Below are 25,532 nucleotides of genomic sequence, written 5' to 3' on the forward strand. Positions count from 1 at the left end.
CCCTAAAAAGGACATGGAAAAGGGGCACCGGATGGTTCGGCAATGTTTTAAAAAGAACTGTTGATAAAAAGTCTTTCTACATTTGGTCTTATTCAAATTTTAAGTGCGCAATTTCACCTAGTGCAGGCCCTTAAGTTCTTTATTTTCTTTACTTACATGCTTGTTCAAGTTTCATCAAAATCATAAGACAGGTATATATTATTTTAATTCTTTTTTACAGATATAAGAAACGTAGAAACAATGACACAATCTGCGGAAGAAAAAAAAATAAAAAAGAAGCTAGCACAACGTAAAAGAATTGAAAAAATTAAACAAGATCCGGATAAATATGCACTGTATCGATTAAAAGAAAAGGAAAGATATTTAAAGAAAAAAAAAGAAGGTAAAATAAAATCAATTGCAAATTTAATGCCTAAGGAACAAAAATTAATTCGAAAAAAAAATCGCGAAGCTTCCAAAAGATATTACGCTAAAAAAATGCAAAAGAGAAAAATTAATGTAGAATCTGAAGAAGAAATTATAATTGACGAAAGTGTTTCTGTAAAAAAAAATGTTGATCCTTTATGTTTAGAATTACCATCATCGCCAGTATCTATTATACCTAGGTCTCCTGAGATTCCCAGTACATCAAAAATATTACCTCAATCTCCAATACCTTCTTCACGTATAACAAGATCTACAATCAGACAAAATAGGATGATGGGAATTGATTTGCATCTAACAGAAAATGACACTGATGTCATTTCCAACGTAGATGCATCTTATACAATAGTAAATTCACCTACACCAAATACTTTAGATCAGATTTCAGAATCAGATTTACCACGGACTCCTAGCCCTCTAAGTTGTATCCTTTCGTCGCCTTTTAGACATGCTGCAAGCCCACAAAGTTCAATCGTATCATCACCTTCAACTCATATCAGTAGCCCGAAAATTTCATGTCCCAGACCTGCTAAAAAGAAATCGCCTTGGAAGCATATTTTACGCAAATTTCAGTACAGATATAATAAAGAATTAAAATTAAAAGACCAAAAAATCCAAGAACTTAAGAGAATTAACCAGAATTGCTTGAAGCGGATACAAAGATTGCAAAGAGATAAAATAATAAGAGACTTGAATAAAAAAAATCACAATTTATCTATAATAGAACAAAAATCCCAGCTACCCATTGAACCCTGTCACGCAGAAGTTAAAAATATTGTAAAAAAATATTTTGAAGATGATGAAAATAGTAGAATGTGTGCAGGAAAAAAAGAATTCGTTACCAAAGGGAAAATAAAAAAACAGAAAAAATATCTTACCGACAGTTTGCTAAATTTACATAACAAATATATAAAAAACTATCCTCAATACAAATTAAGTTATAGTGCATTTTGCAAGCTTCGTCCATTTTGGATACGCATACCAAACGTTAATAGTCGAGAAACATGTTTGTGTAAAGATCACGAAAATATGGATCTGGTCGTTTTGGCACTTCGACAAAACAATTTGATTGTTGAAAAATCGGTAAATGAGGTTTTACAAACACTATGTTGTGATCCTAGAAATATTAACTGCCTAGCTAAGAACTGTGATAGTTGCAAACACAAGGTAATTAATTATAAAGAGTTTGATAATTCTAAAGAGGCATATTATTGGATTTGGAATAAAGTAAAGAAAACGTATATAAAAGATCAAAAAGAAAAAACAACTCTTCAAACAATCAAAGAGAAAGTAGCAGCATATCCTAAAGATATCATCAATCATTTTGAAAAACTATTAGTGCCTTATATGCTTCACTGCAGAAATATTATTGCTCAATATGATTATACAAAAAAAATTAAACAAAACTTGAAACCTGAAGAGTGCATTATACATTGCGATTTTAGTGAAAATTATAACACTAAATACGCCTCTGAGATTCAGTCTTTCCATTTTGGGAGCTCCAGACAACAAATAACATTGCACACGTCTGTCATTTATTACATTAAAAATGACAAGCAGTGTAAACAGTCATTCTGCACAATCAGCGAGTGTTTACGCCATGATGCTATCGCAATTTGGGAACATTTAATGCCTATTTTGCGATTTCTTGAAAAAGAGGTGCCATGTGTCACAAGATTCTATTTCATATCTGATTCACCATCTGCGCAATACCGTAATCGAAAAATGTTTTACATAATGGCAAAAATGCATTGGTATTTACCAAATTTACGATTATTAGTGTGGAACTATTCTGAAAAAGGACACGGGAAAGGGGCACCAGATGGTGTCGGTGGTGTTTTAAAAAGAACTGCTGATCAGATAGTCTCAAGAGGCCATGATATTCCAAACATGCAAATTCTTGTCAGCCATCTAAAGGAAGCATGCCCAGGAGTTATTTTAGAAGGGATAAACGAGTCCGATATATTACAGAAAGACATGTTGATTCCCAAAAATTTAAAGGATTTTCGAGGCACCATGAAAACACATCAAGTAGTATGGAGTGCCAATAATGTTCAGAATTTAGCTATGAGAGAACTTAGTTGTAGCTTGGATAATTGTTCACAAGATGCCGTTAAATGTTCTCATGGTCTACACCTTGGATTTTATAACATAATCGATAGTCATTATCCCCAGAATAGTTCAAACCAGGAGGTATCAATGTCACCGAAAAAATATGTATATTCTACAAATACTAAAATTAAAAAAAGGTCAGCTGCTGAGCTTGAAATTCCTGATGATGACAGCTTTTGGGCTGAGACATCTTCAGTCGATATTAAAGTTATAACCCCAAAATTTACTAGTCGCGTATTGTCAAGCCTTCATAATATACAAAATTTGTCTGAACTTTCAGACTCAGACTCTGACGATATATTTTATTTTAAGAAACCGCAAGGCGAAAAAAAGAAGGTTAAAAAAGAACTAGTGGCTCATGACATGACATCACCATCAACTTCTGAGGATGTTAAAAAGAGACATCGTGAAGTAAGACATAATCTTTTTGATGATGATTCTGAAAACTTGGCTCCTTCAGAAAAGCCAAAGAAATATTTCTTTTAATGAATGTATTTAAATTTGTAGGTTTTTTAATTCATTATCTATCATGGCTTCTAGCAAAATGCCAAAAATATTTTGACTGATTTATCCATTGTTATCGTTAAACGTTAGGTTTTTTCTTTAGAGTTATTATTTTGTTTTCTTTTAAATAAGAATATTTTTAAACTAATTATTTTAGTTATCAAGCTATTACGGGTATTACATTCTAGCAAAATACCAAAAATCTTTTGACTGATTTATTCATTGTTATCTTTATGTTAAGTATATCTATAAGTTTTCCTTAGAAGATGTTTAAGTTATTATTTTGTTTTTAGGGTTCCATATCCTACTTTATTAGAATATTTTTATTGATTAATTTAGTTATCAAGCTATGCTTTCTAGCAATGTGCAAAAAATCTTTTGACTGATTTATTTATTGTTATCTTTTTGTTTTTTCTTAGAAATAATGTTTGTGTTATAATTTTGGCTATGACTGTAATAAAAGTTTTTATTTATTTTCATAATGGAGGCTTAGGAACTCAAATATCGCAACACAACATCCATATTTTTTTGATTGCAAGTCCTTAACCTTCATTTATATGATTTCTTCTAATAATGTTATAGTTAATATGAAACTGTGATTATTTTGTTAATAAAACTGATTTAATTTAGATAATGTTTTTGATTTTTTGTTGTCTTTATCATTACCGTGTATGCAATTATCATTACCCTAGCCACAAAATATTTGACCTTTGATATTTCGAAATCTACATTATTAAAACGAGTCCCATAAGTAAAAGTAGGTTATTTGACCTTTATATTATCATAAAAATATGAATTACAGACGAACAAGTCACATTTAAAATTGACCACGGTAATGAGACGAAGAATCGTTTTTCGAAGAAACACCCTAAACTACTTTTGGCGCAATGGAGTTGTGCCAAAAGTCGAAACAATTTTATGTTTTTAAAGCAAAAACATCTACCTACAATCAATAACGTAGACCATTACAGTATCTAGGAATCCTCAGATAAATTATTGCTGGATTTTGGCATAAATTCAAGTAAGCACAGCAATACGATTTTGCGGCAACTTTGGTAGTTGCATAAAGCCTTTACTGGAAACTATCTTCAACTCATTAGATTGTTGTAACAACAAGATATAGAAATTATATTTAATTCAATCACGGAACTGCCTCTGATGCGAGCGAAGTAAGGAATTGAAGTCTCTCAAAATGCTAGATAATCCCATGATCATCGAGTCTCCATAGCCTATGATCAAAAATATTGCGATTTTGCACTGAATTATAAGTTCCTGAGTACACACGATTCTTGTAAATTACTTCTTAAAGATTTTTTTGCCGTTAGTACAACGTTAGTCAATTACTAACGCACTTTAATATAAATAATATATTACATAATAAACAATTTGGATTTACAAAGGGGCGGTCTACTACAGACGCAGGCATTGAATTGATCAGTAGTATTTTTAATGCCTGGGAGACGTCGCAGGATGCTCTAGGAGTTTTTTGCGATCTCTCAAAGGCTTTTGACTGCGTGCAACACAAAACGTTGGTCAGGAAACTCTGTCACTATGGCATAAAAGGCACAGCACTCGCCCTCCTAAAATCGTACTTGTCAAATAGAACTCAGAGGGTTGACATAAATGGTAAAAAATCTGTTGGTGCTAAAATTGATATGGGGGTCCCACAGGGGTCTATTTTAGGAACCTTCCTATTTCTTATTTATATAAATGACCTGCCATTCTTAATCAAAGATAAACATGGGATAGTATTATTTGCTGATGATACATCGCTTACATTCAATATCAAACGGCTTAATGCGTGTTATGAGGAAGTAAATAATGCTCTCTCAAAGATTGTACATTGGTTCAGCATTAATAATCTTTTACTCAATAGTAAAAAAACCAAATGTTTTAAATTCACACTGCCCAATGTAAGGCAAACAGAAATCAATGTGCTTTTAAATGGTGATACTATGGATCTAGTAGATACAGCTGTATTTTTAGGTATAACACTAGATTCCAAGCTTTAGTGGGGCCCTCATATTGCTGCGTTGGCCGACAGACTCAGTTCAGCAGCATATGCAGTAAGTAAGATTAGACAATTTTCTGATGAAACAACAGCACGTCTAGTGTATTTTAGTTACTTTCATAGTATTATGTCCTACGGCATTTTGCTGTGGGGCAATGCTGCAGATATAAATACAATTTTTGTGCTGCAGAAGCGAGCTGTTCGGGCAATCTATAAGCTAGCCCGTAATACTTCACTTAGAGAAAAATATAAGGAAACTGGAATCTTAACTATTGCTTCTCAATATGTCCTATCAAATGTTTTATATGTTAAAAAGAATATATATGAATTCAAGAAAAAATGCGATACCCATGATAAAAATACTCGTAATAAACATAAGCTTGAAATTCCGGTGACTAGACTTACTAAAGTCAAAAATTCTTTTAAAGGTCAATGTATACGCCTTTATAATAAGATCCCAGAAAACGTTCAAAAGTTCCAAAGCATACTATAAAGTTACTGATTTCATGAATGATAGTACACCGTGGGAATAAGGTCGCCCCTTGCAGAGCTGTTTCTGTATATTATTTTATTGTAATATTGTACACTGGTTGTATTTAGTTTTTTATTTTTTATTTAGTCATAATAACATTGTAATTTTCCATCTTTTTGGTAAAAGATCGCATGTGGCTGCTTGGGAGTTGAAGCATTGTGTTTATAATATTATAATTGTAATCAAAATCTTTATTTGCTAGAATATGGCATAGTATATTATGTATTATTTAAATTAACACACCTATAACAATTTATTCAGCTAAAAATTTAAAATCCGATAATTTGTTGTATGTTAGTACCTGCAACACTAAACATTATATTGATCAATATTTTATTCCTATCTATAAGTAACAAGGAGAAATCATATCTCAAATACTTTTCACGATCGAACACCACTAAAGGTTTATGGGGTAATAAAAGATCACATCTATAAATGAAATCGTAAAAATGGGCCGGCAAAATGAAAGATGAAAATCCGTCCATACGTTGATGTGACACAAAATACGGAATATTATTTAATGAACCTTGTAAAGTAATCAAATCAATTCGTTTGTTCGAATGTTACGGCGAAGTTTTCAGCGAACTATTTTATGAAGAACAAAAAATAGGCCTTTTTACCCTAACTGCATACCCTAACCTAACTACCTACAAAGGTAAGTAAATACATTATGTAACTATTTTTAGATATGGATCCGCCGAAGTTCATCCCCTTTTTTTGCGACACGGTGGGAAATGCATTACGCATTCCCAGCAACCCGGGGGAAAGGCCGCCAGGATATGTGGGTGCTTTGGTAAAGAGGAACACCCGGGTTTACCCACTAAAACCCACCGGTGCCTCCTTCCTCCACACGCTGCTGGGCCACCGGACCCGCCTACGGGGGCGATATCTGCGGCAGCCCAGTTAGCGGTGTCTGCGTGTACAGACTCCTCCGCTGCAAGCTATTAGCTGCTGAAACCGCCGGGGAGCAGCCCGAGGCACCGGGCGCTCTTCTACCGGGCAGGGCTCGTGCAATGGGCAGTGAATTCATCCCCTAGGCTAACTTTGTGATTTATTTTGAACTAGATCACACCCGCAACTCCGTTGCCCCAAAATTTGTTTATTGCGCGGGAACCGTACATTTTTGGGATAAATATGTCCTTACCCTCAACTCTCTCTCAAGGACTCTCAGGGACTCAAAGGACTCATAGCTCCATACCAAATTTCAGCAAAAATGGTTCAGCGGTTTGGCCGTAGGTAACAAACAGACAAACTTTCGCATTTTTTTTTCATGAAATAAGGGGCAAACGAGCAAACGGGTCACCTGATGGAAAGCAACTTCCGTTGCCCATGCAGGACACTCGCAGCATCAGAAGAGCTGCAGGTGCGTTGCCGGCCTTTTAAGAGGGAATAGGGTAATAAGGGAGGGTAGGGAAGGGAATAGGGGAGGGTAGGGAAGAAATAGGGGAGGTTAGGGAAGGGAAAAGGGTAGGGGATTGGGGCCCCCGGTAAACTCACTCACTCGGCGAAACACAGCGCAAGCGCTGTTTCACGCCGGTTTTCTGTGAGCCCGTAGTGTTTCTCCGGTTGAGTCGGCTCATTTGTGCCCCACGTCATGGCCGGCACCTCCCATGGCGGCATCTCCCACGGCATTAATTATAATATAGTAATATGAATTTAATTCGGGGAAGGAATTTTTACCCCTAAGTGATTCCGGAGCTTGGCTCTTGACTCGGAAGTCGTAGGTTCGATTCCGACACTGGAAAAATGGAGAAGTGCTGTTTCTAAGTTTTCTTAAAGCAATGTAGGCTGATGAGTTACATTTTAACTGATTTCAATCAAGCGAGTCACAGCTACCGAATTTATGACATTGATTTTAAATTTGTCGTTTTAATTGCGAAGAAGCGAAACGCGAGTCATCTCAAAATATTATATTTAATTTAGCCTTTGACCGATTTAATTTTATTTAATCGCTAAGTTAAAATTATTTATCAAAGGAAAACATAATTAAAGATTTTGTATAAGTACTTCAATAAATATTGTGATACTTATTCGTTTAAAAAATAAAATGGAGGAAATGCTTTTATTCCTTTGACTAGCTGTTACCCGCGACTACGTCCGCGTTGCATAGTATAATAACGAAAATGGATACTTTTCTCCTTTTTATGGTCCCTTAGGTATTCAAAGTTTAAAAACGGGACCCGAACACAATGATAATATATCAGCCTGCCCGCCTGTCCATACCCAAGTACCTAAGAACCGCGCTTGACAGTTGACATTTTCACAAATTATGTACCTATTTCTGTTGCCGCTGTAGTGTATTATATTATAACAAATAGTAAAAACAATTTTATTAATTTTTTGAAGGAGGCTTGAAGGAGCCCGAATAGTAATCAAATGACACTCGAAACCTGTATGTTTAGTTTCGGTTAAAATAATTTCACTTTTGACTAATGAATAACTTAGTTGGTTCGGATGACGAACCGACGACGACGCGACACCATTTTGTTTAGCAACATTTTCAGGAGAACTAAGTTTTATAAAACGAAGTTTTCAGTGTGCCTGGTAATTAAATAATACAGGGTGCAATTAAACCTTCCTGCCAAATTTCGATACATTGATCCTTGTAAAAAATAAAAATATGCGTATTTTTTCTTTTATAATCACTCAGTACTAAAATGTTGAGAAATAGCTTCCGAAAGTTATCCTAATAAAAAAAACACTACAATTAATGGACACGTCGCGTCGCCTGCGCGTGACATGCCCCCGCGCGCGTGCCTCCCCCCGCGTCACCCCCGCTCATTGCCCCGCGCCGCGAGTGACCGTTCCGCAATGATTTTAAATGGGATAAAATATGTAACTTAAAAAAAATAACACCCAATTTTTTGGGTTGAATGGACTCACCTAATGATACCTAAGCCCTGGAAAAAATTTGGCAGGAAGATTTAATTGCATCCTGTAAGTTGTATACTTCAATAAATATTATGATTGAGGTGATGAGTGAGGTGGGATTTCACCAATCACCATTGAACGCGTTCATGCGGCGACGTAAATCTCATTCTATTTCAAATGGATTCGCAGCTATGTATGGGAGCCCTTAGCCCTCCAGCAGCCGCTGCGCTCCCCCTCCACCTTTTTTCAAATCGTCGGTCCATAGAGCTGTATATAGCGTATGACGTAACGTTTTTCTAATAGTGGTTTGGTAGAGATACTTTGAGTCCTAGAAGTACAGGATAGTACTATTTCCAGGAGATAAACTGTGCAACCGAAGTTGCGAGCAACATCTAGTACTCAAGGAAGTGTTCTGGTGAACTGGAAAAGCTGAAAGTTTACTTCGCGTGCTTCTAACAATGTATAGTTTTATGACGTCGTAAAGAACTTAATGTGTTTGCTATAATAACGTCATTATTGACTCTTGCATTTCCTTTTTACAGTGTTGTAAAAAGAAAATACTGTCCGAAGTTTAACGGCACGAAACAATGGCAAATATTTGAGCTACATTTTTTTGATATAGTCCAGCAAAGTACCACCGGAAATTGAGCTGTATGCATCACTATGTGTATAATTGTGTGCCTACATTACGAGTATTTTACCTAATATAATTATTACTATGATACTTACGTGTAAATATACACTATACACGTTTAAACTTTAATGTTAAAGCATGTTTTGCGACACTGCATTTCTATAAATTACATTGGTATGGACATAATTTGAGTCTCGGAACCGCGGCATACACAATTTACAGTGCCACGATGTGATGGCCATCATCTAGTAACAAGTTAAATATGTCGCATGTTGCGCGTTATCTGAAATAATGCATATTGATTTTAAACTTTAAAAAATGTCCACGCATACACAATGGCGGAATTATTCAAATCAGTCCGTCCCACACATCGCTCCATTTCTCTCCTCGCTGATTACCTTCATGGGCTGTGACTGATAATGGAAAAAGGAAATTAACTCACGTTTTATTTTAATGTTCTTTCCTGTAAATGTATATTAAATGTTATTTTCGATATAGTATATAGGTAATAGCAGTAATAGTAGAGTGGATTTCAACGTGTCAACAACTTTCATTTTTTATATAATTTTGGTGGAAATTTTAGTTTCCACCAAAATTTGAGATTAGGTATTCCAATCCAAATCCAGTCAGTACCAGTGTTTAGCCCTCAGAGGATAGTCTGTACAAACACGAAAATACCCTGAAGAATTTATAGCATAAGTCAAAATATTTAGATTCTTGGTCCTAATAATTATCAGATTTATCATCGTATCAATGGAAAACATTTTTGTGATTCTCACGGCTTTCGAATCACAAGAATTATTGGGAGCCTGCGCCCCCAAAACAGATTATTCACAATGACTGCTCATTATCCAGTCGTCTACAGATCATCGTGCTTAACGTCCCTTCGATGTCGACCTTTGTTCTCCAAAGAATTTTCCCTCATTATTTTTCCCTTTTGATATCATAAAATACTTAACATGAACTCAACCTAACGTTCCGTGCAAACTTCCTAGAACAGCTTGATTTGGTAAATTGTTACTGCAGTGCTCTCGGGGGTATTTTAACTAACAGTTGAATGGAATCTAGTTGTGCTGAATTTCCTTAACCAAAAGCTTTGTACCAGTATTGTTTAGAGGTGGGTCTCAAATCTCAATTTATGTTTAAAAACTTCACTGTTTGGGACAGTATTCGCCCATAGGTTTCGTCGCTGGCTTCGTCGCTGGCTCGGATCGGACTCGAAGATTCCAAGGCTACACCGGTATATCTTGCTGAGCGGGGGCGTAAATAAAACACACGAGTCGTCGAGGAGAACATAGGCCCCGAAATCCGTCTCGCTTACCCGGCTCAAGGCAATGCCATATAGAAAGCCCCTCTGAGGTACCCGACCGCGGCAATGCCGTATAGAGAGCCGCTCCGATTCGTACGTCTCTTCAGTCTTATTTTCACTATCGGAAGCGGCTATTTTCCCTATTTTCCCTATTTTGCCATGAGCCAAGGTAATTGAAACGCATTTCGGGAAATTCTTTATTTATCGTTCCACAATAATCAACTTATTCTAAATAATAACACTTATATTTAACATAGTTATAGCTAGGCGAAGATAAAAGTTAATACAATTTACATAGTTTTTTAGCACATTTTTCCTAATATTTTCCAAACTATTTATATTTCAGACACTAATTTTCTGATAATTATAAGTTAACGTTCTATTTTATTAAAATAACAACTTTTTACCTCTTAGGGAGCCACAGATTTATCACAGTTCACTTCTAAAGTTTATTTTTTAAAAACACTTATTTTGCACTGAGTTTATTATCATATTTCACTGTTAACGAGTTTGTATACACTCACTACGAGTTTATCGGGTGCGAGGCCGCTGTCCTCAACATCCTCCCCCCGGCGCAGTAGCCAGGGTCTACGCAGCCTTCTCCGGTGACTGCGGGCTCGCCGAATCCATGGTTGACTGCAGGCTGGCCTCGCTGGTGGCTGCCCGGCTGAGCACGAGCTGGTTAAGCCCGTCGCGACTCGTTCTGGCGACTGCGGGCTGACTAGGCCCGCCGCTGACTGCCCGGCTGAGCACGAGCTGGCCGGCTCCTCTCCCGGCGCCGTCGGCTCCTCCGGCGGCGACTCTTCTATCACCGCCAGCTTTGATGTTGGTCTGCGGAACACTCCACTACGCGTGCGCACGTCCGCGCAACGCACTCGTCCGTCCGGGCCCGGGTAGACACGGTGTACGACTCCTCGCGGCCACGTATTACGCGGCAGCGCGGGGTCGACGACGATCACCAAGTCCCCCGGGGCCAGGTTGCGGCCGCTCCTCGGGGCCCCGCCACGGGGCGTGAGCGTCGGGAGATACTCCCTCACCCATCGCCTCCAGAACTCGTCCGCCAAGGCCTGCGCGACCCTCCACGTCTTCTTGTCGGCCGGCTCGCACGGCCCGACGTATGGTTGACCAGTAGATGACCCTATGAGGAAATGGTTAGGTGTGATCGCCTCTGGATCGTCGGGGTCCACGGAAACGTGAACGAGCGGTCGAGCGTTCACGGAGTATTCCGCCTCGGTCATCAGGGTCTGGAGCACCTCCTCCTTCGGTGATTTCTCGTTCAGTGTGGTGAGTAGGGCGGTTTTTACCGACCTCACCAGTCTCTCCCAGGCGCCCCCTTGGTTCGGCGCCCCTGGCGGAGTGAACTTCCATTTCATGCGGTGTGTGAGGCCCAGCTCGGTCATAGCCGGCACCCACTCGGCGTACGCTCGTTGCAGCTCGACGTTCGCGCCTCTGAAGTTCGTCCCATTATCGCTGTACATGACCGCCGGCCATCCCCGCCGTGCGGCCATTCTTCTCATTGCCATCAATGCTGAATCGGTCGACAGCGTGGCCACAAGTTCCAGGTGGACCGCTCGCGTCGTCAAACAGGTAAACAGCGCTCCCCATCTCTTCTCATGACGCCGGCCGAGGGTAACGATCATTGGGCCGAAACAATCGAGACCGCAGTAGGAAAATGGTCTCTGGAACGCCCCCAGGCGCTCTGGTGGCAGGTCTCCAGGTTGCGGGATTTTCGGGCGCGCCCTCCTCATCCGACAGAAGGCGCAGTTGTGTATGATGCTCCGCACCGTCGGCCGTAGCTTCCGGATCCAGAATTTCTGTCTTAGATCGTTCACTACTCTCTCGCGGCTCCCATGTCCGGCTCTGGCATGCTCCCTGGCCACCAGCAGCCTCGTGAACGGGTGTCTTCCGTCCAGGATAACTGGGTTCTTCATTTCATACGGCACCTGCGCTGCTCTGATCCTCCCGTCCAGCGTAAGCAAGCCGTCTCTGTACACCGGGTTGAGCCGGTACAAGGAGCTCCATCTCGGCGCCGTCCCTCCGTTTTTCATCTTCTCTATTTCCCGTGCGAAGCTATCGTGTTGTGATTTTCGGTACCATAATACCTCCGCCTTCTCCAGGTGCCGCACGTCGAGACTGGCCCGGCGATCACGACACTTCTCAATGAATAGTAGAACCATCGCCGTACATCTCACGAGGCGCTCGTACTTTGAAAAGCGGCTCACGTCTGGCAGACAGTCTACTTCGCTCGCCTCCGTGGTCTGGAAGGCGACGTGCTCCTCTAGGTCCTCGGCTTGAACGGGACTCTCCGTGGGCCACTCGTTCACAGGCCTACGCGGGAAGTCTGGTCCATTGAACCACGGATCCTCTTCGCTTTTGGTGACATAGCCCGTTCGGGTGGCCATGTCAGCGATATTATTCTTGGTGCTCACCCACCTCCACTGGTGTACGGATGTCAGCTCGGCGATCTCTCCCAATCGGTGTGCGACGTATGGCGTATATTTCCTGCTTCCGTTCTGTATCCACCACAGAACTACCTGAGCGTCGGTCCAGTAGAAAATCGCATCTGTCTTCCATCTGTGTTCCGCTGTGACGGCGTTCCCGAGCCTCGCTCCGACCAGAGCGGCTTGTAGCTCTAGTCGGGGTATCGTCTGTGTCTTCAGCGGCGCCACCTTAGCCTTGGCTGCGGCTAGCATTACTCGAATTTCTCCATCTTCTTGCTCCAGTCTCCAGTAGACGGCCGCCGCGTACGCGTCTTTGCTCGCGTCACAGAACACGTGCAGCTGCCGGTTTCTTGTGGGGCTCCCCCCGTTGTAGCTCCGGGGTAGCTCGAGGTGGCTGATGTGCTCCATGTCTCTCAGCCATCGAGTGAAGTCTTCGGCTGACTCCGCCGGCAGCGGCTCGTCCCAATCCAGCTTCTGACGCCACAGACCTTGCAGGATAACTTTGGCGGTGATGGTGTAGCAGCTCAGTAGCCCCAGCGGATCGTAGATGCTCATCACCGTGCTAAGGGCCTCTCTCTTGGTAGGTGCGCGCTGTAGCTCTCGGACCTCTTTAGGGACTCTTGATAGAGATGTGTTGAATTTCAACGTGTCCCCTCGAGAATCCCACAGTATCCCCAGGGTCTTCTGTTCACCCTTAGTGACAGGCTGCGCCACATCATCAGCTAGGCGGTCCACCGGTAGCCCCGTCAGCGCTCGTCGATCGTTGCTCGTCCATCCCCGCAAGTGGAATCCGCCCATCTTGTGCACCCGGTCCACTTGTTCCACGACTTGCTTGGCCTTCTCATAGTCTGGATAGCTGTCCACATAATCGTCCATGTAGTGAGCCTCGGTGATGGCGCGATAGGCTTCTGGGCACGATACCGCGTGTTCCTCTGCATTTCGATTCCGTACTGAGTGTGCCAGGTACGGTGAACACGATGCCCCAAATATCATGACCACCATCTTGTACTTGGAGGGCGGCTCCTCTCGGCCCTCCCTCCACAGGAACATCTGCGCCGGTTGGTCCTCCCTCCTGATCTTCACGCGAAGGAACATCTCTTCTATGTCTGCTTTCACGGCCACGGCTTCCTCCCTGAACCGGAACAGTATCCTCGGTAGGGATGTCAGTAGATCGGGCCCCTCCAATAAATTATCGTTGAGGCTCACGCCGTTCGTTTTGGCCGCCGCGTCGAAGACCAAGCGCAGCTTGCCCGGCTTGTTTGGGTTCTTGACCGGGAAGTGCGGTAGGTACCATGTGTTCTCGCTTCCGGCCTCCGTCCCGTCGCATTTCTCCGCATATCCTTTTCGCATGAGGTTCTCCATCTGCCCATGATACTGCACCGCATCTTGGGGGTTTCTGTCGAGCTTGCGTTCTAAGTTCTTGAGCCTCCTCAGCGCGTTGTTGTAGCTGAGGGGCAGTTTGACGCCATCCTTGCGCCACAAGAGTCCCACTTCGAATCGACCGTCTTCCGTTCTCTTGGCCGTTCTGCCAAACAGGTCGATGGCTCGCTGTTCCTCGTTGCTCAGCTTCGCCTTAGCCGCTATTCCCAAAGCGTCTATGTCGAAGTGTTTCTTCACCATTTCTTCCAGACGATCGTTTCTGGTTTCCACCGTGGATATATGCAGGATGTCTTCGTTCTCGTCCTGCCTTATGATGCGCTTGGGGATGCTGCCATGTATCACCCATCCAAGCTTCGTCCTAGAGGCTGCAGGCTGGTTCCTCTTCCCGATTCTCAGCTCCCGAGACACGATGAGCTGCCAATTGTCCGTGCCGATGAGAAGTTGGGGTTTCTCGTTCTCGTAGCAAATCTCTTCGTTCTTGAGATCACGCAGGTGAGCGAGTTGCAAAAGGGATTCCGGAACGGATTGAGTTAAGAGGTTCAACCCGTTCACAGTCCTCGCGGTGATGTCGTGTCTGGTACCGTCGCGACCTCGTACGCCCAGTTGTACGAGGCGGCTTCTCTCTTCCCTTCTCTCGGCGTTGATCCCGTGCATGCGCAGCATCTTCGGTGGACCGTCCACGCCGATAGCCTCAGCGACGTCTTCATCCAGCAGAGTCACCGTCGAGCCCTCGTCGAACAGCGCGAAGATGTCGGCTTCGCCCCGTGGCCCAACGACTTGAATTCTTCTCATCTTCAGCTTCACCGCGCGGTCGGAGGCAACCGACGCGGTGATTACGGCGTCCTCGATCGGTGGAGCGCCGCCGGACCTCTCCTCGTGTAGTAGTGGGTGGTGAGGCCGCTTGCATCCCTGCATACCGCACTGCTTCGCTTTGCAGTTGTATCTTCTGTGTCGGCTCGATAGGCACAGGAAACACAGCCCCTCTTGCTTGACTGTGTCCCATCTCTTTTGCACACTCAGTTTCTTGAAAGCAGCGCAGCGAAACAGAGCGTGGCGGTCGGTGCATATCGGACACTTCGTTTGTTCTTCGCGCATTCTCTCTGGCTGGCTGTGGCTCGGCTTGCCTCGGCCCTCTTCTGATATCGCGAAGACTGGTCTTCTCGGTCTAACTTCGTTCTTGTTGGGAGGTGGACGCGATGTTTCTTTTCTCGAAGCCGGAGCCGTGGTGAATCCGTAGCGCAGTGCTCTGTCCGCTTCTCTCATTAGGAATTCAGAGAGAAGGACGACATCGGGCTCGTTCCGGTAGTGCGATGTCTCTTCTGCGTAGTCGTACCATTTGCTCTTCTCGTACGGGCTGAGCTTCTCCAGGATGTCTCTCACAAGCAACGGATTGAAGAGGTACCCGTGCTTTAACTTCCTCAGGATGGCCACCATGTTCTGAATCTTCACCGCGAAGTGGTTGAGCTCTGCTGCCGAGCCTCCGAGCCTCGGAAGCTTCTTTAAATCTTCCATCATGCGGTCGACCATCACCTCGGGCCGGCCGAAGCATTGCTCCAAAGTCTTCATGATCTGTTCGGGTGGTGTTGCGATGCTCAGTAACGGCGCCACTGCTTCTCGAGCTTCCCCCCGGAGACAGCTTCTCAGGCGCGCCAGGTTCTCGATCGGCTTGAGCTTGTAGAATGTGGTGGTATCTTCCATGGCTGCTTTGAACGGCAGCCATTCCGAAGGAGAGCCCGTGAATATGGGCAACTCCGTCTGATGGCGCGGCTGTCGTTGGTTCAACAGCTTGTCTAGAGTGTCGGCAAGCTGTTCCACCCCGTTGATCCCGGCTGCAGGAGGTGTAGGTGAGCGAATGCGGCTTTGTATCGGCCGCTCGAACCTCAATCTCTGCGGCTCGCGTCTCTCTCCCGCAGGTGGTATGTCTTCTGGCTTCGGCGCGTCCCCTTCTTCCTCTGGCACGACCCGTTCCTTGGCCGTCTCTTCGTTGTCAGGACCTTGTTCGCTTAGCCAGGCTCGGACCCGTTGCTCCACCTGCTCTGAAGGCTCATCATCGTCTGGATCGCTGGTTTCCTCGGCAGTGGCGACATCAGCGATGAGCTTCTTCTTGATAAGTTCTGCTTCGATCTGCAGTTCCTTCTTACGGAGTGCGGCAAGTTTCTCTTCCGCCTCATATCGGATGCGCGCGACGACACTTGCTGTCGATCGACGCGACCTTATTGAAATAGCCTTCTTCCTGGCTACAGGTACTCCCGATGGCGCGGGTGTCTTGCTGGCGCCCGGCTTCGGTTTCGACGCAGTTTGAGGCGGATCCGCCCTTCCCCCGGTCGGTGGCTGGCTGGTTGCGGCTGCAGACGGCGACCTGGGCGGATCCGAAAATACTTTCGGTGGCTGGTTCTCCTCCGCCCCGCTCTGACTCCTCGTGACGACCATCTTGAAATTAAGTTAAATCTTCTATGTTTAATCTTCTAAGTTGAATCTTCTATGTTGAATCTTCTATTTTGAATCTTCTATATTGAATCTTCTATGTTGAATCTTCTATTTTCAAGGATCTTCAGTAGGTTTTTGTGACGAAAAATCTACGAATCCTTGCTTCCCCTCCAGCGGTGTTGTCTTGTATCTCCGAGTCCAATCTTCTTCAAGTCCGGTCTTCCAAAATTTTTTCTTCCAGTTGACTGTTGAAATTCTTCTAAGTGTCGTCTTCAAGTCAGGCGCGCAAAGGACCGCTTCACTGTCTTCAAATCCGGATCGCAAAGGACCACTTCACTGTCTTCAAATCCGGATCGCAAAGGACCACTTCACTGTTTGGGACAGTATTCGCCCATAGGTTTCGTCGCTGGCTTCGTCGCTGGCTCGGATCGGACTCGAAGATTCCAAGGCTACACCGGTATATCTTGCTGAGCGGGGGCGTAAATAAAACACACGAGTCGTCGAGGAGAACATAGGCCCCGAAATCCGTCTCGCTTACCCGGCTCAAGGCAATGCCATATAGAAAGCCCCTCTGAGGTACCCGACCGCGGCAATGCCGTATAGAGAGCCGCTCCGATTCGTACGTCTCTTCAGTCTTATTTTCACTATCGGAAGCGGCTATTTTCCCTATTTTCCCTATTTTGCCATGAGCCAAGGTAATTGAAACGCATTTCGGGAAATTCTTTATTTATCGTTCCACAATAATCAACTTATTCTAAATAATAACACTTATATTTAACATAGTTATAGCTAGGCGAAGATAAAAGTTAATACAATTTACATAGTTTTTTAGCACATTTTTCCTAATATTTTCCAAACTATTTATATTTCAGACACTAATTTTCTGATAATTATAAGTTAACGTTCTATTTTATTAAAATAACAACTTTTTACCTCTTAGGGAGCCACAGATTTATCACAGTTCACTTCTAAAGTTTATTTTTTAAAAACACTTATTTTGCACTGAGTTTATTATCATATTTCACTGTTAACGAGTTTGTATACACTCACTACGAGTTTATCGGGTGCGAGGCCGCTGTCCTCAACATTATCAATAAGGATGTCTTGACATTGAACATGATTCTATAAGATTTTATAAAATACGGCCCGTAAAAACCCGAATTAACTGTACATTTTCTTGCGATAAAAATAATCTAATCGGTTTAAATTATGATAAGTCAATGTCGATTCCGTAGTTTCGTAAAAATAAATTCATAATTTATTATTTTTTTTGACCAGCCCCTGTTTCATATTATATACCTATAGATTCCTCACCTTTAGCTCACCTTAATATTAATTTATTATTCTTAATAATCAGTAACAGGAGGTAATGAGCTAAGCACCGGCTGTCGGGCAGTCAAGCATTAATTTAAGTCTAAGGCGTCGAGGGTTGAGACTTTAATCTGTTAGTCAGTACTAATTAAGGCAAACTAATTATCGTGCTAAACGCGGAGACGTGTACTGATTTCTTTGAAGCTTGTAGTAAATATGGTGGATTCTTACGGATTCTATATAAATAAAAATGTAAGTATTTTAATTTTTTTTTTAGTATCGCTACTAAATCTCTGAGGTGACTTGTCTAATTTTAGTTGAAATATTCGTGGAAGTCGAGGGAGAAAGTTCAATATTATGAAGTTCACCGGGTCAACTAGTACAATATAAATAACAATTTTTTCAATGTTACTTTTTTTATAATTTAGGTATGTTATTTTTTTTAATGATTTAAATGTTGGTATTAAATTATAAAAAAAGTAACATAAACATCTAATAATTAGATTAACCCATCAATCCCCAAGCGGCAGCCGGCTGCCGCATAGCAATTGAAAATCTATTGTGTCTGCGATACCCACGATGGTGGTGTTACTCTACTTAGCTCTTTAAGTACATTATTTTTAGGGAATCCTCTAGCCGTTGTTGCGTAGAAATTCGTTAATCGTCCGATATACTTTGTTCGCATACTGCAACTCAACTTTACAATTAATATTGATTTTACAAATTAATAGGCAATTGGGTGGATCAACTTTTCCTTGCCAAAACCTGTCCCTCACAATTGGAATGCTCTGGTCACAAAACTATTGGCAATAATAATAATTAACTGCTTTTATATGTATATCAAAACTACTGCCATCATATTAACGTAGGAATTAATAGACATTTTCTGTTGAAAAATATAATAACTTACATGTCCCCACCGACGAAAATTCACTTTCATACAAATTTCTGTTGTCCTTTTGACAAATCGATGTATTGAATTTTAATATTATGACAAAAAGTTCCAAAGCGAAGGCTGTTTTAACATTCCGAATACGTATTTGAAATTGTAACGCTTCATAAATCTTTAATTATAGGCTACTAAATTCTTTTTTATTTGATAATTTGACTTTAACAAAATTGTCCCCACCAAAAGTAAAATACGCTGGTCCGCTGTCATACGACACATAAGGTGGGGTAAGTGCAACAGACACAGCATTTAAATAGCTGGATAAGTGGGAAACCTTTTTGGGTTTCACCTGATACTCGTCACGCCACTTTATTTTAGCTAATTGATCGGCAATTTCATCTAAGACTCTGAGTGACGCAGCGTGTTTTATTGTCGAGCTGCGGGGTAGCATCGAAATTAAGGTAAATATATTAATAATTTCAATAAATTGTTGTGGTTATATATGGATATTATGTCTTAGTTCTCCTGGATAATGTAGAAATTTTTAGATTTCTTATATTCATCGACAAAAAATAAAATACGTGTAAATGTCTCCTGGGTAACGGTTCCCCTGTCGTTACCCAGGAGACAATTGTTACTAACTAAGATGCTTACCTTCTAACTAAATTTGCTAACCGTTTGGTTTACTAACGTTATTTACGTCCGTTTTCAGCTACCATTCCTTTAAATAAATAAGTAAATAAATAAATAAATAAATAAAATAAATAGATAAAATCTGTATTCTGATTTTTGAACATTACACAACCACAAAAAAAAATATAAAGAGAAAAAAAAAACAATATTTTTTGTGTTTGTGTTCAAACGTAGGTTCAAACCATACCTTTTAGGAAGACCTTTTCTGATTCATTACGACTTCGTCTATGAATAAAGTATTTTGATCTATCAATATCTTTTATTATATTTAAATTAAATCCAATTAATTAAACGTGACGTATTTTTCCCAAAAAACGCTCAAAAAGTCAACGAAAATCGGTGCTGAAACTACTGATATAAAATTAAATGTATAATTAAGATGATTCCCTATAGTGATAAGTAAATAAAGCATGGTTGAATTTTTTGAAAAAAAACTTGATCGCGTGCAAAGAATAGTTGATTCACCCAATTACAAATCTTCAGAAAAATTTCACAAATGCTTAAAAATAATTTCTTTAAAGTCGTAGTAAAAAAGCTCTGAAAAAATTTCCTTCCATTCGTACATTTAAGTTAATTGAACACAAATATCTTTTAAAATAACATGGATACGTCGCTCGTTATCGCAGAGGCGGCAATTAAAAGTAGCGTTCATTTTAAAATGGTGGTAAATTGGCCTTTTGCATGACAAAATAAATTAATGAGGCCAATCCGCTTTAAGACAGAAAAATACATTGTGTCGTAATAGCCTAGTAAACGAATGATTCTGCTTGGAAAAGTCGAAAGCAGAAATTTTGACTTTGGTACCTTGTTTAGACTAGTTAGGAGATAAACATACAAAAAGTCCTGACCCCTCCTAGGTGAGCCCGATGGAGGGGGGGGGCAAAGAAGGTCCCGTTTTTTGGTTTTTTGCTTACTCATCATAAACGGTGCTTCGTACGAAATTCTTTTCTACTACATGATAAAATTTAATAAAATTTTCTACAACTTTGTCCTTTACACTTTGTATCTATCTCCAATCATTGCCTCGCTATGAGCTTCTAAAATTGGCCGAGTGTGTTTTTTAGGGATTCGTACCCAAGGGGTAAAAACGGGACCCTATACTGAGACTTTAATGTCTGTCCGTCTTCCTGACCGTCTGTCTATCCATCTGTCTGTCCGTCTGTCTGTCCGTCTGTCTGTCTCCGGCTATAACTCAAGAACGATAATAGCTAGAGAGTTGAAATTTTCAGAAATTATGTATTTCTGTTGCCGCTATAACAATAAATACTAAAAACAAAAGAAATTAAATATTTTAGGGGGGCTCTCATACAACAAACTTGATTTTTTTTGCAATTTTTTGCTCGATATCTATCATGGCATATGGCAGGCTAAAATGTTTACAAAATACTTAGTTATATTTATACTTTAATAATTAAAAATAAAATTAAAATAAAATAAATAATTAATAATTATTTTTTAAAGAAAGAGGGGCATATCGTCCAAACTAATGTAGCACTTTGAGACATACGCCAAATGAAAGGGCTTGAAAAGTTAAACATTTTATTGTATGACGAAAAATCTCTAAACCATGGGAGAAAAAAGTTAATGAGGGTAGAAGGTAAGAAAAAATCACATAAAAGCACCCTATATTATTGCATAAATTTATAGTGTTGCTGGTAAGGAATGACATCTGGAAAGTAATCGTATATGGCAAACTTGAGGAAAGTGTTGTATTTTAGTATATTGTTTCATATTTTTAAGAAATGTATGGGAAAACAATAAAACCTTAAAAATCTAACCTTTCCTGGATTTAACCGTACATCGTTACCTTGGACGATTTGTTTATAAAAAAGCGAATGGTGCAATAATACAGGATGTTTTATTTTTCCTAAGAAATAAAAAAAACATCCTTTATTATTGCACCATACGCTAGTTTTGCTAATTATAAACAACTAGCTGTTGCCCGCGACTTCGTCCGCGTTAGCATATTAGATCACATCCCAAGTATTATTTATTGTACAAAAATATTCAATGTACAGAATTGACTTTTCTACGATTTTTTTATATAAGTATAGATGTTCCGCGCGGCTTTACTTGCGTAATTTAGGAATTTCACGCAACCGTACATTTTTCCGCAAAAAATAGCCTTTGTTCCTTCACGTGGTCTATTCTTCATGTTTGCCAATTAACATAAAAATTGCTCCAGTAGTTCTTAAGATTATAAGCAATTTCAAATAATTTTCCTCCGTTTTTTCCACATTTTCCTCTATTTCTTTGCTCCTATTAATCTTAGCGTAATAAAATATAGTCTATAGCCTTCCTCGATAAATGGGCTATCTAACACTGAAAGAATTTTTCAAATCAGACCAGTAGTTCCTGAGATTAGCGCGTTCAAATAAGTCCTTTCATATAATTTCCCACGTTTTTCCATATTGTCCTCTATTTCTTAGCTCCTATAAGTCTTAGCGAGATAAAATATAGCCTATAGCCTTTCTTGATAAATGGGCTATCTAACACTGAAAGAATTTTTTAAATCGGACCAATAGTCCCTGAAATTAGCGCGTTCAAATAAGCCCTTTCATAAAATTTTCCCCGTTTTTTCCACATTTTCCTCTATTTATTCGTTACCATTAGTCTTAGCGTAATAAAATATAACCTATAGCCTTTCTCAATGAATGAGCTATCTAACACTGAAAGAATTTTTCAAATTGGACCAGTAGTTCTTGAAATTAGCGCGTTCAAATAAGCCCTTTCATACAATTTCCCCCGTTTTTTCCACATTTTCCTCTATTTTTTCGCTCCTATTAGTCTAAGCGTGATAAAATGTAGCCTATAGCCTTCCTCAATAAATGGGCTATCCAACAGTAAAATAATTTTTCAAATCGGACTAGTAGTTCCTGAGATTAGCGCGTTCAAACAAACAAACAAACTCTGCAGGATTATAATATTAGTATAGATTTCTCCAAAGTGATATTAAACGAAAAAATCAGGCAAAGGTTCGATATTCAACATTTTATTGTTTTTGTATGAGAAAAATCAAGTTTGTTGTATGAGAGCCCCCCTAAAATATTTAATTACTTTTGTTTTTAGTATTTATTGTTATAGCGGCAACAAAAATACATAATCTCTGAAAATTTAAACTCTCTAGCTATTATCGTTCTTGAGTTACAGCCTGGAGACAGACAGACGGACATACAGAAGGACAGACAGACGGACAGACAGACGGACAAACAGACGGACAGACAGATGGACAGACAGACGGTCAGGAAGACGGACAGACATCAAAATCTCAGTAATAGGGTCCCGTTTTTACCCTTTGGGTACGAAACCCTAAAAAACACACTTTTGAAAATCGGTCAATTTTAGAAGCTCATAGCGATGCAATGATTGGAAATAGATACAAAGTGTAAAGGACGAAGTTGTAGAAAATTTTATTTGCTTTTATTATGTAGTAGAAAAGAATTTCGTACGAAGCACCGTTTTTGATGAGTAAGCAAAAAACCAAAAAACGGGACCTTCTTTGCCGCCCCCTCCTTCGGGCTCACCTCGGAGGGGTCAGGACTTTTAGTATGTTTATCTCCTAACTACTCTTAACAAAGTACCAAAGTTAAAATTTCTGCTTTCGACTTTTCCAAGCAGACCCCCATTTTGGGCATTCGTTTAATAGGCTATAAATATCATGCGACTGTGCATATTCATGTTTTTAAATGATACAATTTCTAATTTTTATATCGCGTACCCACTTACTAATATACGAATTTTAGTAAGTGGGTACGCGATATAAATTATGAACACTTGACGTTAAATAATAATAGGTCTGAATAATAATAATAGAAGGAATTATAGTAGTACTATCTGACCCAGCAAACGTTGTTTTGCCATATAAACCGGGGATGGACAATGATTAAATTACTAAAATGGCTATAAAAAAATAGGGGTTGGTGATAAAAAAGTAAAAATTTAGGATTGTATGTATTTTTGTATGTTGTATCATAAAAAAATAGACATTTTGTCTAAAAAATAAAAAAAAATTAGGGGTGATTGGTGAGAAAAAACTATTTTTCATCCCCCTAACATTTAGGGGGATGAAAAATAGATGTTGGCCGATTCTCATAGATACCGGATAAGCACAAAAAATTTTATCAAAATCGGTCAAGCCGTTTCGGAGGAGTATGGCAACGAAAAATGTGACACGAGAATTTTATATATTAGATTTTGCAGTCGGAACAATGCACTGTTTTGACATGTATTTTACAAAATTTAAGGAGCAAACGGGTCACTTAATGGAAAGCAACTACCGTTGCCCATGGACACTCGCAACATCAGAAGAGTCGCAGGTGCGTTGCCGGTATTTTAAGAGGGAATACGCTGTTTTCTTGTACTTAGGTTTGTAGGTCGTATTGGTCCGGAAATACTCCTGTAGCCCTAGCAAATGTGCCGTTCCGATCTTTACCGCGGCCTATCGCGACCGACAAAAATTCAATTAAAATGTCACTTTATGACAGACTATTATAGTATATGTCATAGAGTAGGATATTATTTGAATTTTTAGGTCTATAGTCTGTCATAAAGTAACATTTTAATTGAATTTTTGGGAACGAAAAAAGATCGGTACGCTTTCTTAAGTTTATCTCCACAGTTTGTCCATACTTTCGCATTTCTACTGGTGGCCTTGCTAGGGCTACTGGCTATTGTCTGTTCCAGAGTTTTACTGTGTGTGGCGGAAAGCTACAATTTTTTAGTTAAGTATGTGAAAAATAGGTGTTGGAGAATTTTCAGATTCACCAAGCAAGCACACAAAATCTAACCGCTTCTGAAGATTTTTGCAAAATGCATGGTTTAAGTTCAGGCGGTTTAAATTAGACAATCGTATTATTATTATGATCATTTTCAACCTTGCCCTACACACTACACTGATTAGTCAATGTTGTTTTCATTGTAGTAATAGTAGGTATAGGAGGGTGGTTTTAAACTGATTCCACGTATCAGGCGTGGCTAATTAGCTAATGGGCAGGGTGTGGGCACTGTGGCCAATCGGTCAACCACAGTCATCATGCGACTGTCCTTACTAGCTGGCCGCCGTTCTCATGGCGGGAATGTCGATTGCATTCAATCTATTAAAAAAATTAAAACTTGTTAGCCTCGTAAATAACTGGACAACGGCTAAACCGATTTGGCTAATTTGGTCTTGAAATATTCGTCTAGGGAAGGTTTATATTAGGAGGATATAAGTGATACAAAATTCACCAGTTTAACTTATAATACTTACTTAATAATTGCGCGTAAGGCAGCACTCTGCCTGCACTCTGCAAACGTAGACTAGTAGCCCGCATATTTTTCTCTCAAATTAAAAGTAGGTTTCTCTTTCGTCTAAAAGTAGGTCAAAGAAATGTATAAAAAGAATTATTGATATTGCGTGATAAAATTGATATTATGTTGTTATTTACTATTTTGTAACTGTCCTTTAAATGATTAAGAAGTCAAATTTACGTTTTCGTGTATACGTACTAGATATTTATGTGGTTGGATTTGGATTTTCTTCTCTACTGTAATCTCATATCGCTTTTTCGGACTCTTTTTTAAGAGAAAGACGGCTATTTGTAGGCAAACATTAATTTCTAATTGAGGGATGATAGACATCAAGGGAACATCGTTAATGTTAATTTCGTTTAGGAGGATACATGTCGCAGAAGTTTCGCCATAAAAGTCACTGCCAATATCTGAACTACAGTTTTACTACTGTACTAATACTTGCCAGTCTTAGCCGGCCTCTGCCTGAAAATAACAATTCTAATATTGTTGTATTAGAAGGAATAATAATTGTATGTATTGAAATCGCTAACTTAGAAGAAGAAATTGATTTAAAAATAATCGAAACGAAATAATTAAATTTTAAGTAATGTCAGATTACCTTTAAGGAAAAAAAATCTAATATAATTAATATTTTTATTATGTTATTAAAATAATTATATTGTCAGCCGTATGCAGCTTATCATCAAATTAATTGTTCTAAAAT

General features: G+C 40.1%; 2 protein-coding genes across 2 annotated transcripts; one reads left to right on the forward strand and one right to left on the reverse strand.

Moving 5' to 3' along the window:
* The first annotated feature begins 699 nt into the window (after positions 1-699).
* On the forward strand, positions 700-3,021 carry LOC121726069. Its single transcript, XM_042113296.1, has 2 exons — positions 700-1,713; positions 2,848-3,021. Exons 1-2 carry the CDS (start codon positions 700-702, stop codon positions 3,019-3,021), a joined length of 1,188 nt encoding a protein of 395 aa, XP_041969230.1.
* Positions 3,022-10,884: 7,863 nt separating this feature from the next.
* On the reverse strand, positions 10,885-16,647 carry LOC121726070. Its single transcript, XM_042113297.1, has one exon. It carries the CDS (start codon positions 16,645-16,647, stop codon positions 10,885-10,887), a length of 5,763 nt encoding a protein of 1,920 aa, XP_041969231.1.
* Positions 16,648-25,532: the final 8,885 nt, after the last annotated feature.

Source organism: Aricia agestis, chromosome 4, assembly GCF_905147365.1.
Source record: "Aricia agestis chromosome 4, ilAriAges1.1, whole genome shotgun sequence".
Classification (NCBI taxonomy): Eukaryota; Metazoa; Arthropoda; class Insecta; order Lepidoptera; family Lycaenidae; genus Aricia; species Aricia agestis.